Here is a 15,545-nt window from a genome sequence, read left to right on the forward strand (position 1 = left end):
CAGTATCTCTGTTTCTCTCTCTCTCTAGAACAAGGTCAGCATAAAACTGAGGCGTCACCTCTGTGCAGTGTAACTGACGGAGGTGGAAAGGTGCACTTCATGTTGTTGAAATGTGTAGTTAATGAGGAGGACGTAGTTGCTGTGGATTCACACAGAGAACAGCAGTTGCCTGTGAAAACAGTTTGTGCAGGTTGTGTTCCTTTGCTGGTTGTAACTGAGATACTAAATACTTGGTGTGTGTGTCTGTGTTAGTTTGGTGAGTGCAGTAAAGACCAGGATGACTTCAAGGTTAATTCTGTATCAGCCATCACAGAGCCTGATTGGCTGAGCCCTGTTCTGACTGTGCTGTGTGTCCTGCAGCTGCCCTGCTGGTCTTGTCGAGGCCTTTTTATAGTGGCAGCCTTCTCAACACCACAGTGCAAATGTTTTCTGGAGTGCTTTATCCTGCAGGGGTAGGGTTACACATGCACAGGCACATGCATGCACTTACACACAACAACACACACACTGAACCACATGTATTTATTCACGTGTCTGACAGTGTTTCTCGACGTTATTCTACAGCAAGAACAACACCAGCTTTAGTGGTTTAAAGAAGCCTGAGTGCACATTATACACACAGCAATACAACACAACAACCAAACCCCCCCCCCCCCCCCACACACACACACACACACACACACACAAAAGGCTTAAAGCATCTGCCTCTCTTGCTCTCTCTATGGCGTCCACATGCAGCTCAGAGATTGATTGACTGGGAAACCCATCAGGACCAGGCAGTGTGTGTGTGTGTGTGTGTGTGTGTGTGTGTGTGTGTGTGTGTGTGTGTGTGTGTGTGTGTGTGACGTATGCAGAGGACGTACTTTGGATTTCTTCTGTCTGCCTCCCCTGACTGACGATCTCTGTCAGAGCTCCTCTCCTCTTGCTCCTGTCCGCCTGTCTCTTCTGTCAGTCTAACGGTCTCTCTCTCTGTCTGTCTCTCTCTGTCTGTCTGTCTCTCTGTCTGTATCTCCCTTTGTCTCTCTGACTGTCTGTCTTTCTTTCTCTCTCTCTGTCTGTCCTTTCTGTCTCCCTCTGTCTGTCTCTGTCTCTCTCCCTGTCACTCTGTCTGTCTGACCAACACAGAACCAGAGCGACTCAGAATGACGGCCCCCCCGACCTCGTCCAGCGGTCTGGAGGTGCTCCTCTCTGCTCTGCAGGTAGGGATCAGTGTGTTTGTGTTGTTTCAGGTATGTAGGTAACTGACCACATGGCCAAGCTGTTACAGTTAGCGGTTAGCTACTTTGTCAGACTGATATTTTAAAACTGTAGTTTTACACAGTACTGTAGTGTACAAGTGTCATCATGAAGTTGTCTCTGTGTCAGACTGAACTACACGAACAGTGTGAGGTTGTCATCCGAGCCACTGAAGTGATGAGACCATGGAGCCCAGATTTAGTTTGTATCCCCAGTAGATTTGGGATCTGTTGGTCCAGGCTGACATTTCAGAGTCCCCTCTGATCGCTGACCTCTAACATTATCAAAAGACTGGACAAGTATGAAAACTCCTTCTCAAGTAGAGGTGAAGAACTACAGTGGGACAGCAGTCACATACAGTAACTGTCCATCCTGACTGCAGGACAAGTCCAGTCCAGTCCAGTCCAGTCCATGATGCTGCTCAAAGCAGAGTCCTGTATTTGTTGTTAAAGAGCAGAGGCTGGTCACAGAGCGACTGATGAAGGAAGTGAGGCTCAGTCTGAAACACAGCTGCTGCAGGTTGACAGATGATGACTGAGGTCTGAGGTTCTGGAGGACCACAGCTCTACAAAGAGGGGGTCCATCTGAGGAGAATCTCAGTCCACATAAAGAGGAATAGGAGAGGAGCTCTGTAACGTTTACATTTCTCAACCGATTTCAATTTTTAAGGGTTTCTGATCTACATGGAGTAAAAATAAAAGTCTGGTCTCAGTCACTGATAATGGGGATAGTTCAGGCTGTGATCAGCGTTTTCTATGAGGAGGAGTCTGTATCAAGTTCACATCAACTGAATATGCTGGCATGGTGGAAAAACGCTGATATACAAAACAAACACAAGAGAGATCACAGCCTGAACTAGCTCCATGATCAGTGACTGAGACCAGACTTTTATTTTTACTCCACATAGATCAGAAACCCTTCAAAATAAAATTACTCTTTGAAATTGGTTGAGAAATGTAAATGTTACAGAGCTTTTTATCCGGAAAAGCTGTAGCACCCGGTCCAACATGGCAGTGATGTTGACGTACAATCCAGTGGCCAATACAGTGTCCCTGTGTATATATCTGAGTGTAACCACATGCTGAGTAGCAGGAAATTTTAATTTTTGCATTTTTATTTTTAAAACATAAAAATTATGATCCTCATAACATTTGTTCTCTAATTTTATGCAATATACAACCTGCTCCTGGAAACCGCCTCCTGCCCTTTACACTGGTAACATTTTGCAAAGCCAGTGTTCACACCTGCAGCTGCTACCTCCTCCTAGTCCTGTTAATATTTCCATTATTACATTAGCCAGCTGTTAATAACACACAAAGAGAACACCAGCTAATACAAACATAGGGCTGCACAAAAACTAGCAGCTAGCTATACAAGCCAAATTTAATATGACCTGACCTAGCAGCTAGCTACATTACTCAGCTTAGCATTTCACCACCACCACCAACACCAACACGTCTCTGATGACTCTGCACCAGCTCATCAGCTGACCAATTATAACTTAAATTACACAGGGGTTGTACCACCTGAGGAGGGGCCGCTCATTTACCTTCTACTGCAAATACAGACTTGGTTGCAGCTCATGCGATTTTATGTACCCACTGCGGTATTGTTAGCCTGCACAATAATCAGCCCCGTAGGAACCCTGCTGATCTGTAGCACCATAGTGCTTCATGTGTGGTCTGCTACCTACACATTTTACCTTCATCAAAGAACTGCAGATATTTCTCTTGGCCATGATGTGATTTCGATAATATTTCAATTAAATGTGAAGATGGAGGTCAGCAAAATGATCTGGGTCCATATGCTGTAGGATAAGTTGATAGCGTGATCATGGTGACAGACCTAAAGACAGGGATCACAACACACCTGTACCGTATGTGAATGATAGTCTGTTCAGAAACTGCTGTAACAGACGTGTCGCTTCTCTTTGAGCTGACACGTGTGTGTGTGTGTCTCCATGTGTGTATTTCCTTCATGGAGACTTTTGCGTAATTTGTACACATTCTCACACACACACACACACACACACGTGCACACACACACACACACGTTCTCTGGCCTGCTTTAAGTTACTGCTGCATCAAACATATCACATGTGCATCAAACCTGATCCACATTGCGTATGCTGTATATCAGGTTCACATAATCTGGATTGTGGTCGAAACTGGAGCCTTGGGAAGTTGGGTGACATAAAAATAATAACATGGACATATTCTTCCTGAAGCTGTGAGGGTCTGATAACACAGACCTGACTCAGTGAGGTTTGACCCTGATGCCCCAAACATGGATGTGACTTTAACACAAGTGACTGTTGTTTGTTTCTGACCCACAGTCAAGGTTTACATGAGTAAACTCAAGTAAACTCAGGTAAACTAAAGTAAAATCAAGTGAATTTACTTTTATCAAACAATGGAGACAGTACGTACAGGTTGTGTAAATCGTCACTGCCACTAGATGTTGCACTAGACCACAAGCATCTCTGAAAAAACACTTCATCAGCTACACCTCCCCCCTTCATGTTCTCAGTCAGAAAGGTGTTATACAGCTCAGTGAAAGCTACACACTCACTAACACCAAGAAGCTCAACTAAATAAAGTTAGCCTGTTACCCTGTTAAAGTTACAAGAGCCAACAATAAATAATCCACAGCCATTAGGCCACGCTAGCATTGCTGTGCAATGTGTGCAATGCTGACAGTTAGCCAGCTAGCGATAGTAGTTGAGCTGGTTAAGACACTGTAAAATCACTGGCAGTAAAGACAAGGATGAAGCTGGTAAAGACACTGATGAAGTCGGTAAAGAGACTGTTGAAGCCATTAAAGAAATTGATGGAGTTGGTAAAGACACTGGTGAAGCCGGTAAAGACGTTGATGGAGCTGGTAAAGATGTGGAAGGAGTTGGTAAAGACACTGATGAAGTAGGTAAAGACACTGGCAGTAAAGACACTGACGGAGCTGGTAAAGACACGAATGGGGTCAGTAAACATGCTGAGGGCGGTGGTAAAGACACTGATGAAGCCGGTATAAACTATAAAAACTGTGTGGATGTTCTGACGGTCCCCCGGCCAACCAGGATTTGAGCCGATAGTCCTCATTCCAGTCCTCCTTTGCTCTGGTCTCATCACTTTCTTTGTTGGAAAATGTGGTTTCTTTTACAGTGGAGGAAATTCTGGAAGGTCACTCTTACCTGAATGCTGCTCTGTGTCATCTCACCTGTGGGCGGAGCCTGTGTGTTCATAAACATGAGGTGGACCAAGGGTTTAACATGATTCACATATGCTAACATGCACACATACATGCACTAACATGCATGCGCTGCCAAAACAACAAACAACTGAGAATTTTTTTTTTTTTTTTAACTTTCTGTGTCCATATTGCCCAGGTAGAATGATAAACAAGTGAAATTAAAATTATGCTGTAAGACTTCACTGATAATAACTTTGAACTCCTACCCAGAAGGATTTAAGTGTGGGACAGCTCCAAAATATGTGTGTATGATCTGCCATACTGTGTCCACACCCTCTCCAGCATGTTGGTTGTAGTCCTGTCCGTTGAGACTTTTGCTTTGGTGTTATGAAGAATTGGATATAGTTTTTCCAGGAAAAATCTCTCCACAGTTGTGAGGCTGTAGTAGTGATTTCTGTGTTAATTACATTTGTCCAGTCTTCAGAAGTAATTACGATTCCCAGCTCTTTTTCCCATTTTGCCTTAATATAGTTTGTTGAATGACCTCTTAATTCAGCTAAATGTCTATATAGTTCGTCAATGATCTTTCTGGACAGTTTTGTATTATAGGCTTTGATAAACATTTTGGTAATACCTGATATATTTTCCTGTACAAGTCCTTTAATGTTCTTATCAAAGTTGTGCCAGAGTTGGAGGTACCTATAGAAATCCTGCTGAGCAAGGCCGTATTTATCAGATATGGTCTTGAAGTCTATAAATTCCTGGTTTTCGATGAATAGACATAATGCCGAGAGTCCTTTTCTCGTCCATTGAGTGAAGCCTCCGTCATTCATACCTGGTTTGAAATCTGGGTCATGGGTTGGCCACATTAAAATTTGAATTTCTTTCTGAATGTTAAGTTGTTTGACCAGGCCAAACCAGGTTTCTATAGAGAATCTAACCCACTGGCTCTGGATATCATGTTGTTTAGCCACCACTGGGCTTCCTAAAAGGCTCTGTGTAGGCCTGTCCGACAGTGATAACTCAACATCTTTCCATTTTGCGAAGTAGTCTTTATTGCACCAGAGCAGCAGTGGTCTTATTTGTGCCGCTAAATAGTAATCTTTGAGCCTCGGTAAGCCCATCCCCCCACTATACTTTGGCAACTGTAAAGTTTTGTATCTCACCCTGGGAACTCTTCCATTTCAGATGAAACGGGATATCATCTTATCCCATTCTCTAAATTGACTATCAGGAACACAAATGGGTAAAGACTGAAACAGATAGAGTAATCTGGGTAAAATATTAGTTTTTATTGTCATAATTCTGTTAAGAAGATCTAGGGGCAGAGAGGCCCATCTGTCTAGATCTTCCTTTATATGTGAATTAAGTCTTACATAGTTTTCAAAGAATAACTGTGGTATATCCTTAGTTAATTTAACGCCTAAGTATTTAATAGAGGTGGAGTCCCAGTTAAACCTGTACTAGTTTTTAAGTTCTAATGATGGTACAAAATTAAACGTCAGGGCTTGTGTTGTATCATCGTTAAGGGAGTAGCCTGACAGGTGTCCATACACCTGCAGGGAATCCATTAATCTTGGGATTCCTAACTTTTTAAGGCTGACCAACACGTCATCCGCATAAAGACATATTTTGTATTCTGTACCTTTTATTGTGATGCCCTCAAGGTCAGGATTCTGTCTTACAACCTGAGTGAGAGTTTCAATGAAAAAGTTAAAGAGCACTGGGCTGGCTGGGCAGCCCTGGCGACAGCCGCGTTGCAGGTGGATAGTTTTTGAAAGGCCTCCGTTTACCTTAATTCTGGCTACGGGGGACGTATATAGTGTTTTGATGCCTTTAATGAACTTCTCATGGAAGCCAAATTTTTCCATAGCTGCATAAAGAAATTCCCACCCCACCAAACAGAATTTTATTGATTAAAATCTGGTTTACAGGACCTTTAAACTACATCTCCAGTGATGCTGTTTGAACATGGGCAGATTCCAGACTAACACCAGCACCCTCTTGTTGACACACAGTAGATCAGTGTGAAGGAGCCATGTCAACAGGCCAAAGACCTGCTGACCCTCTGGTTGATTTGGCTGCATCAGTCAGTGGCAGGATGCTATGGTGAGAGATGTTGTTACCTCTGTGTTTAGCAACAGTCTCTCATTACAGGAGGTCAACACAATGCTGTTTGTCTCCGTTTGAACAGGCAGAGTGTTGGCTACCTAAACAGGCTGACTGCATCCAACACATGATGCTATTTTTATCAGGCAGATAGTTGGGATGTGGAGGACGTCTCCTCATACAACACACCTTTTAATGAGTGGGACGTTTGGCCACAGCAGCAGATTTCTGTTGAAACTGCAAAATTTAATCAGCTATGTAATGTGGTCTGCAGCCACACTCAGACCTCAGACTACCCTCAACATTCAGGAGGACAAAGACTGCTGTCTCATCAACATGGCTCTATGTCTCTCTGCAAAAATGATATTCAGTTCAATTCAATTCAATTTTATTTGTATAGCGCCAAATCATAATATACATTATCTCAAGGCACTTTACAGGGTAAGGTTAAGACCTTACGTTACAGAGAAAAACCCAACAGTTCCCACAAAGAGCAAGCGCTTGGCGACAGGAGGGAGGAAAAACTCCCTTTTAACAGGAAGAAACCTCCAACAGAACCGGGCTCAGGGTGGGCGGCCGTCTGTTTAGGAGAAGATAAAAAAGAGGGGGTGGGGGGAGGAGAGAGGGGAGAAGAGAGAGAGAGAGAGAGCAGGAACAGCTGTGTAGGTAATGGTGATATTTCTCCAGGTTCTTACATTTTCTGTGGGGAATGGCTCCCTCACACTCACACAGGCCCTAAGGGCCAGTGGGCCCCACCATGATAGATTCTTGCCACTTGTGGCCCCATTTATTTTTTTTACTATCTGCTAAAACTACAAATAAAATAAAAGCAAAACTTATTTTTGTTTTATCTCCTGTGACAACCAAAGAGGAGAGGATGTGGGTCAGGTGTTCCTGAGATAACCTTGTTTTTGTGTTTGGTCTCTGCAGAATGACGGGGACGTGGAGAGCACCTTAAACACCCTCAACATCCTGGACGAGCTCCTGTCAGCTGGTAAGCTACGATCATATCAGCTCTTCACCACTGATGATGTAAGACTGAGGCTGCGTCCACACAACTGCATTTTCATTTTAAACCAAAAACCATCTCTATCCAGACCAACACACCTGAAAACACATATGAGCTGCTGTCATTGGTTAGTTCAAGTATATCCTCTGAAGGAGGAACAGCAAAGACAGTTGTAGAGTTAAAATACAGAACTGAACTGAACAACAGCTGCTGCAAAGATAACAAGGTCAGTAACATTTTGATTGATTATCCATGTTGTTTCACCACTGGTAGTCAAGGCTGATAAGAGCCAATTAGGAGCCACTGTGGGTGTGTACATCATAGTTTCCAATGGTCTCTGTTTCTGTCCGTCCAGACTACAACCCAGCCCTGGAGTTTCAGACTAAAATGGGTCCAGCAGCGTTTCTGAAAGTCTCTGTTTTAGGGGCTGAAGACTCTGGAGGAGAGTGGACGGAGGAACAAACAGAGAAGAAGAGATGAGTTTAAAACTAAAACGTAGAATAAGAGATTAGTTTAGAACTAAAACGTAAAACAACAAACAGCAGAGAATTTTATTGATTAAAATCTGGTTTACAGGACCTTTAAACTACATCTCCAGTGATGCTGTTTGAACATGGGCAGATTCCAGACTAACACCGGCACCCTCTTGTTGACACACAGTAGATCAGTGTGAAGGAGCCATGTCAACAGGCCAGAGACCTGCTGACCCTCTGGTTAAAACTAAAACGTAGAATAAGAGATGAGTTTAAAACTAAAACGCAGAAGAAGAGACTAAAATGTAGAATAGATGAGTTTTCAAAATAAGACATAGAAGAAGAGATGGGCTTAAAAGTAATTTTTTTTTCTTCACTGGCTCAATTGGTCAAAGCTCAAACCATGTGGAGAAGATGATGATCTGACATTTTTGTTTGGTTCACATGTTAATGTGAGAAAGGTTCAGCCTCCTCATCCTTGTACCACACATGGCTGATGTTTCCCTCTCTTTTTGTGTTTATTCATGAAGTCTGTTTCTATACACACACACACACACACACACACACACACACACGTTTCTTCAGACTTTTATATACTCTTTACTCTGCTCTGCAGCTGATGTGGCAGCAAACAGTCTCATATTAAACCTGACACATTGAAACATTTAGTCCTTTATTTTGAAATCCACTGTGCTTATGGAGCCAATATAACAACAACATGAATCTTTCACTGAAACTTTTGAGTCCAGTGGCTCATTTCTCACCCTGCCTCACTGTTCCATCAAATAAACACACTAGTACCGGTCAGTGTGACCTCCACATGTGTGTATTCAGGTACAGACCGTCGTATCCACTACATGATCAGTAAAGGAGGCAGTGAGGCCCTGCTGAGTGCTCTGGTCAACACTGGCTGCAGCTTCTGTCCCAACTACACTGTCCTGCTGCTGCTGCTGCACCTGCTGGCCAAGGTTGGACACAGAGGTGAGACAGGGTTTGTTTCTAAATCGTCAAACAGTCATGAAGAATCTCAAAGGAATTTTAAATTGAAAGTAACTGGACTTGGTTATTTGTCTAGGAAGATGTTTCACCTCTCATCCAAGAAGCTTCATCAGTTCTTTCTCGCACCTGACCAGGCTGGGACTGGTCCAACTATCTGGTGTCTCCACACCAGATAAAAAAAATTCCTTTGAGATACTATGACCTGGACAAATGAGAATATTCACAGGCTTAGTCATGAAGAATCAGATAAAGTCAAACACAGTGATGTGTTCACCTGGTTGTATTCACCCAACAGTTTACTGTAACTGTAAAAAATAAGCTGCCAACAGAGAATACAGTCTTTGAAACTTGAACAATAGATAACAAATACTAGATTCAGATGAACTGTGTGTCTTCCTGTCTTCTGAGATTAACTCACCAGTCTGGACTGAAGTAGACCTGAACCAGGTAGACTCTGTGGTTCAGGTTCATTCATCAATACAATGTGTGTGTGTGTGTGTGTCTGTGTCTGTGTCTGTGTCTGTGTCTGTGTGTATGTGTGTGTGTGTAAAGACCGTGGTATTGGTAGGAAGGCACAGGATGCTGGAGCTGTGCTGGTGACTCTGAATCTGCTCAAACACAACATCACTCATGCAAAGAGGGCTGCCGCCTGCCTCTGGGTCATCCAGGTGTTCTCCTCATCAGGTACCAGCACACGCACACACACACACACACGCTGCTGCTGCATCAGACAAGCATCTGATGCAGCAGCAGCTCAAACAGGAAACCAAAGTTATCCACGAGCCAATCAGAGTCAGTAGATCTGTTTTCTATTAAATTATTATTTTTCTAATAAGTTGTATATTTATAAGTGAACTATATGAGTGTTCAGATCAGATTCTTTCATTATCAACCCACAGTTCTGTCATGAACTGCATGAACATGAACTGAAACAGGAACGTTTCTGTTTTCAGTTCGGACTCTCACAGTAGAAATATGAGTTAGTAGAAACAGAATTTGAATCATTCCTATTTGAATTTTATTTGCTCTTCTCGGATAATTACATTGAAAACTAAAGAGTATAATTTGAAATTGAATTTATTCATTTGAAACTGTTGATTATAATAAACCTGAAACTGAATCTACTATAATGAAACTATATCCATTTGCTCTGAAACTGTATTTGATCCTACTTTATATACTCGATATACTCTATCTACTCTATAGACTCTATATACTCTATATACCCTATATACTCTATAGACTCTATATACTCTATATACTCTATATACTTTATATACTTCCACATTCAGTTCTCACCATTCAAACATCACTGAGGCTCCTCTACCTGACAGGGTCACCTAGATGATCCAGTTCCTGCTGTTGAAAAATGTGAGGTGTTCTCTGAATCTGCAGAGCTGTGTTTCAGTAAACAAACGCACTTTATTTATAAGTGATGATTGAAACTGAGTCACTTCAATTGGATTAATACAATAAAATAATTTTTAATATTGAACTTCTGACATTGAACCTAAAATATGTAAACAGACGAGAACAAAACAGCAATAAAACAAGACAGAGTGAGAAACACTGTGAGGAGGTGATTCAACATTATGGGTCCAGTGGTTAAGGTTAAGGAGAAGACTTCAGCCCTTTATTCAAACTGACATCGTGACTGAACTGACATGAACTGAACCTCCCTGAGGCGGTCCAGGTTCACTGATGTGGTCTGCACCAAGCCCCTGATGCAGTGAACCAGTGTAAAGAAGGTAAAACAGCTGGGGAGGAGGAATGTCTCCATCTGACAGAGAAACCTCCACCTTCACTCGGCGGGAGGATTCAGTAGCTGATCATTGTAGTTTCAGATCTACCTGTCCACAGCAGAAACAGAGTGTGAACCTGTAGACTGATCTCAGTCGTCCTCCTGTGGTCTGCTCACAGTTTCTACAGCAAACCTGATCGGAGCGAACCATGGCCTGGACATCATTTTCCACCTCATCCCTCAGTACACCACCAAACATCTGCACACCATCAGGTACGTACACCCAGACTCTCTGCACGGGGCACTGACCACCGTCCCTCCAGAGCACTCAGTGATATGTGTTAACTGGACAGTACACTCCAACGTCACCACTCAGTCAACTCCTCCAGGCTAGCCTCCTAGCCTTAGCTAGCACGTGTAAGTGAATGACAGGTCATGGGGGTTGTGGCCCTGACTGACCCAGTTCTGAGAGCCTGGAGGAAGTCCACAAAGATGGCTTTCTGACTTGTTCATCTTTACTTTGACAGGTTGTGGAGCTAGAATTAGCATCAGGTTAGCTCAGCAGGGACTGTCACTTTTTATTTCAAACGAGAGTTTGGCTCCAAGAATAATACAATAATAATTAGGGGCTCCACCATCTTCATCCAAAGACTGCATGGCAGTTAGAATTTACAAGGTTCATCATTATATCAACATATTCTTTGTCTCAGCATATCATTATATTTCCCCTGAAATTGTACGTATACTCTGGCTCTTATGTAAGCCTCCATCCACCTCCTCCTGGATCATAAGTCCTCTTTTACCAGTGTCTGTCAGAACTGATGGTATTTGGCTCAAATAGCCAGCTTCCTCCAGTATACCCTGTGGAGCATGCCAAGAACACTAAGAGTTCCTGCCTCTCTGCCTGGCTTAATGCCAGGCATACCGGTCCCTGATCAGCCACTGGTGAACATGAAACTCCCCGGTGGTGTGAGGGAATCAGATGCTCTGACATCACAAATTTATAGCCATTATGATGAGTCATATGTATAATGTTAATGCAGAAGCCAGCTGTTAATTGTTCTGACACAACTAGAAGACTCTGGGATTCCAGATTTCAAAGTCAGCTGCTACTCAGGAGAATTTGTTAGAATTGGCAGCAGTGAAACCCTAATGTGAGCAACGAGGCAGGAGATATGCCATTTCCTGAAGTGTGAGAGGCAGTTAGACATGTCTGTCACAATGATTTATCCACTTGTAGTTGTGATATGGTGACTGTTAGATATGCAGGTTGGCTGCTGTCCACACATTTAAAGCACTAAAGTCAGTCAGACTGTCTAAAGCTGTACAACTAAATCCATCCAAATATTCTCAACTGTCAGCAGCAGTTAGTCTCTCACTCATGTCTGTGAGAATGCAAAGCACCGCAGCACTTCTTATTATGCTCTTTAGCTCAGGGGATGTTTTACTTTGACATTCCTGACAGGGTTTGAGGTTTCAACAAGAGTTTATAATGCAAGTCTGCTCAAACTCTTCCATTTTCCTGTATTGACATGTAATAAACCAATCATGATGCCTTCTAGACACAAATGAGAGAATCATAAAGTGTTAAATTTAACTCATAGTTCTCCAGTTACCTTCCATCTGGTGCCTGTATTTTCATGGACATCACAGGGCAAATGTTGCTGACCACGTTCACACCCTTGACACTCTCACAATAGCAGAGTGAGTCACATCATGAACAAATCATTTATATTTAAATATTGTTTTCCGTAATAAATTTTGTTTCCCTGTTGATCCTGGTGAGTAAGCTAGTCAGTCTGGCCTGGCAGTGACAGTGACCTCATGGGCATTGAAACACAGTCCATCAGGGCTGCCGGCCAACCACAATCCAACAATCCAAGTTCAAACATCACTGCATCCAGCAGTAAATCATTTCTTTTATAGCACATCTCTTCATATATATCACATCTGTCAAATACTCTGTTTTGTGGTACACAGGAATGTTGGCCTATTTACATCAAAACCAATATAGGAGCTTATAAAAACACAGATGGAGATCAGGTGGAGGAACATTCCTGTAAAATCAAGCAGTGTGGGTTGGGTATCATGTGGCCAACCTCAGTTGAGGGGTCATGGGAGTTTGGCAATCCAGTCTACATGTGCTTTGTGGACTTAGAGAATGCCTATGATCAGGTTTCTTGGTGGATCTTGTGGTGCACTGAGCTCTCCTATCCCTGTGCGACCAAACTGAAAGTTGTGCCAGCATTTTCAGCACATCCAACTCTGAGGCCATGGTTCTCTTCTGAAAAACGATGTATTTTGCTCTTTGGAATTTGTGCCAAATGAAGGAGTTAAAGTATCGAAGGATCTTGTTCACAAGTGAAGGCAGGATGGGTAGTGGGACAGGTGGATCAGTGCAGCGTTATCAGAGAAGCGAACATTGTACTTCTGTAGTGAAGACTGTGCTAAGGCGGAAGGCGAAGCTCTTGATTTACCAGTCTATCTTTGTTCTGACCCTCACATATGGTCATGAGCCCTGTGGGAGTGATGAAGAACTTTGATTTGGCCTCATGGGAATTCTGGCAAACAATCCGTTTCAGAAAGAAAAATCAGGACTTGACCTGATAGCCAAATGGTTAGGGCACATAACACATGGGCTTAAATGCTGTGAGCAGTGTCTGTGCCCTGTTGTATCTTTAATTCATTGATATGGTAATTCATATGGTTAAAAACATAATTATAATCAGAATCAGAATCAGTTTTATTGCCAAGTATGTTTTCACATACAAGGATTTTTTTCTGGTGATTGGTGCAATTGATCAGCAACAGTGGGGCTCTCTAGCCTTGTTGATGAGGCTAATAGCAGATGGGAAGAAGCTATTTTTGTGGCGAGAGGTTTTGGTCCTGAAGGACCGCAGCCTCCTGCCAGAGGGGAGTGTCACAAAGAGTTTGTGTCCAGGGTGGGAGGAGTCAGCTACAATCTTCCCTGCACGCCTCAGAGTCCTTTAGGCGTACAGGTCCTGGAGGGACGGAAGATTGCAGCCAATCACCTTCTCAGCAGAGTGGATGATACGCTGCAGTCTGTTATTGTCCCTCTCCGTGGCAGCAGTGTACCAGATGGTGATGGAGGAGGTGAGGATGGACTCAATGATGGAGGTGTAGAAGTTCACCATCATAGTCCTTGGCAGGTTGAACTTCTTCAACTGCCTCAGGAAATACATCCTCTGCTGAGCTTTTTTGATGAGGGAGCTGATGTTTAGCTCCCATTTGAGATCCTGTGTGATGGTGGTTCCCAAGAAGCGAAAATGCTCCACGGTAGCCACGGGGGAGTCACACAGGGAGATGGGGGTGGGTGGGGCTGGGCTCTTCCTGAAGTCCACTATCATTTCCACTGTCTTCAGAGCGTTTAGCTCTAGGTTGTTCTGCCTGCACCAGGTCACCAGACGCTCAGTCTCCCACCTGTAGGCAGACTCATCGCCATCAGAGATGAGTCCAATGAGAGTGGTGTCGTCTGCAAACTTCAGGAGCTTGACAGACAGATGGCTGGAGGTGCAGGTGTTGGTGTACAGGGAGAAGAGCAGAGGAGAAAGAACGCAGCCTTGTGGGGATCCAGTGCTGATGGTCTGGAAGTCAGACACATGCTTTCCTAGCTTCACGTGCTGCCTCTTGTCAGACAGGAAGTCGGTGATCCACCTGCAGGTGGAGTCAGGCACGCTCAGCTGGGAGAGCTTGTCCTGCAGCAGAGCCGGGATGATGGTGTTGAAGGCAGAGCTGAAGTCCACAAACAGGATCCTGGCATAGGTCCCTGAGGAGTCCAGGTGCTGGAGGATGAAGTGGAGAGCCATGTTGACGGCGTCATCTACAGACCTGTTGGCTCTGTAGGCGAACTGCAGGGGGTCCAGGAGTGGGTCAGTGATGGATTTGAGATGGGACAGGACAAGGCGCTCAAATGATTTCATGACCACAGAGGTCAGGGCAATGGGTCTATAGTTATTTAGACCTGTGGGCCTTGGTTTTTTGGGGACAGGGATGATGGTGGAGGATTTGAAGCAGGCTGGCACGTGGCAGGTCTCCAGTGAGGTGTTGAAGATGTCCGTGAACACTGGAGACAGCTGATCAGCACAGTGCTTCAGGGATGATGGAGAGACAGAGTCAGGACCGGCTGCTTTGCGGGGGTTCTGCTTCTTAAAAAGCCTGTTGACATCTCTCTCCAGGATAGAGAGAGATGTTCCTTTGGTAGGGGAGAAGGGGGGTTCTGATGTGGCTCTGATGTGGAGGTTAGTGTCAGGCTTGTCCCACTGTCTTTCAAAGCGGCAGTAGAACTCATTCAGATCGTTGGCCAGACAGAAGTCGTTAATGGAGTGGGGGGGTTTAGATTTGTAGTTAGTGATCTTTCTGAGCCCTTTCCAGACAGAAGCAGAGTCATTGGCTGAGAACTGGAGCTGAAGTTTCTCAGAGTACAGTCGTTTAGCTTCTCTCACCGCTTTGCTAAACCTGTACTTGGACTCTTTAAACCTGTCCCTGTCCCCACTCCTGAAAGCTTCCTCCTTTTGCCTCCTGAGCTGACTGAGCTTAGCTGTGAACCAGGGTTTGTCATTGTTATAACTCACCCTGGTGCGTGATGGGATACAGCAGTCCTCACAGAAGCTGATGTATGACGTCACAGCCTCTGTGAACTCATCCAGACTGTTGGAAGCAGTCCTGAACACCTCCCAGTCAGTGCAGTCCAAACATGCCGCAGATCCTCTATGGCTTCACTGCTCCACTGCTTCGATGTCCTCACAACAGGTTTACACAGTTTTAGTTTCTG

The 15,545-nt window shown here is 43.9% G+C and overlaps 1 protein-coding gene across 3 annotated transcripts in view; it reads left to right on the forward strand.

The window, feature by feature from the left end:
• The first annotated feature begins 691 nt into the window (after positions 1-691).
• LOC139627613 (cytosolic carboxypeptidase 4) overlaps positions 692-15,545 on the forward strand; it is a 69,110-nt gene continuing 54,256 nt past the window's right edge. For 2 of the 3 annotated variants that reach the window (XM_071488531.1, XM_071488541.1), the window contains exons 1-5: positions 692-1,199; positions 7,462-7,525; positions 8,848-8,994; positions 9,565-9,696; positions 10,933-11,026. In XM_071488531.1, the coding sequence (XP_071344632.1) occupies positions 1,143-1,199; positions 7,462-7,525; positions 8,848-8,994; positions 9,565-9,696; positions 10,933-11,026 (494 nt within the window). In that variant the 5' untranslated portion in view covers positions 692-1,142. Of the gene's footprint in view, positions 1,200-7,461; positions 7,526-7,895; positions 8,995-9,564; positions 9,697-10,932; positions 11,027-15,545 lie in introns of all 3 variants that reach the window. The other variant, XM_071488551.1, reaches the window with a different exon arrangement.

Source organism: Trachinotus anak, unplaced genomic scaffold (assembly GCF_046630095.1).
Source record: "Trachinotus anak isolate AG129_WGS33_773 ecotype Australia unplaced genomic scaffold, CSIRO_AGI_Tana_v1 ptg000002l, whole genome shotgun sequence".
NCBI lineage: Eukaryota > Metazoa > Chordata > Actinopteri > Carangiformes > Carangidae > Trachinotus > Trachinotus anak.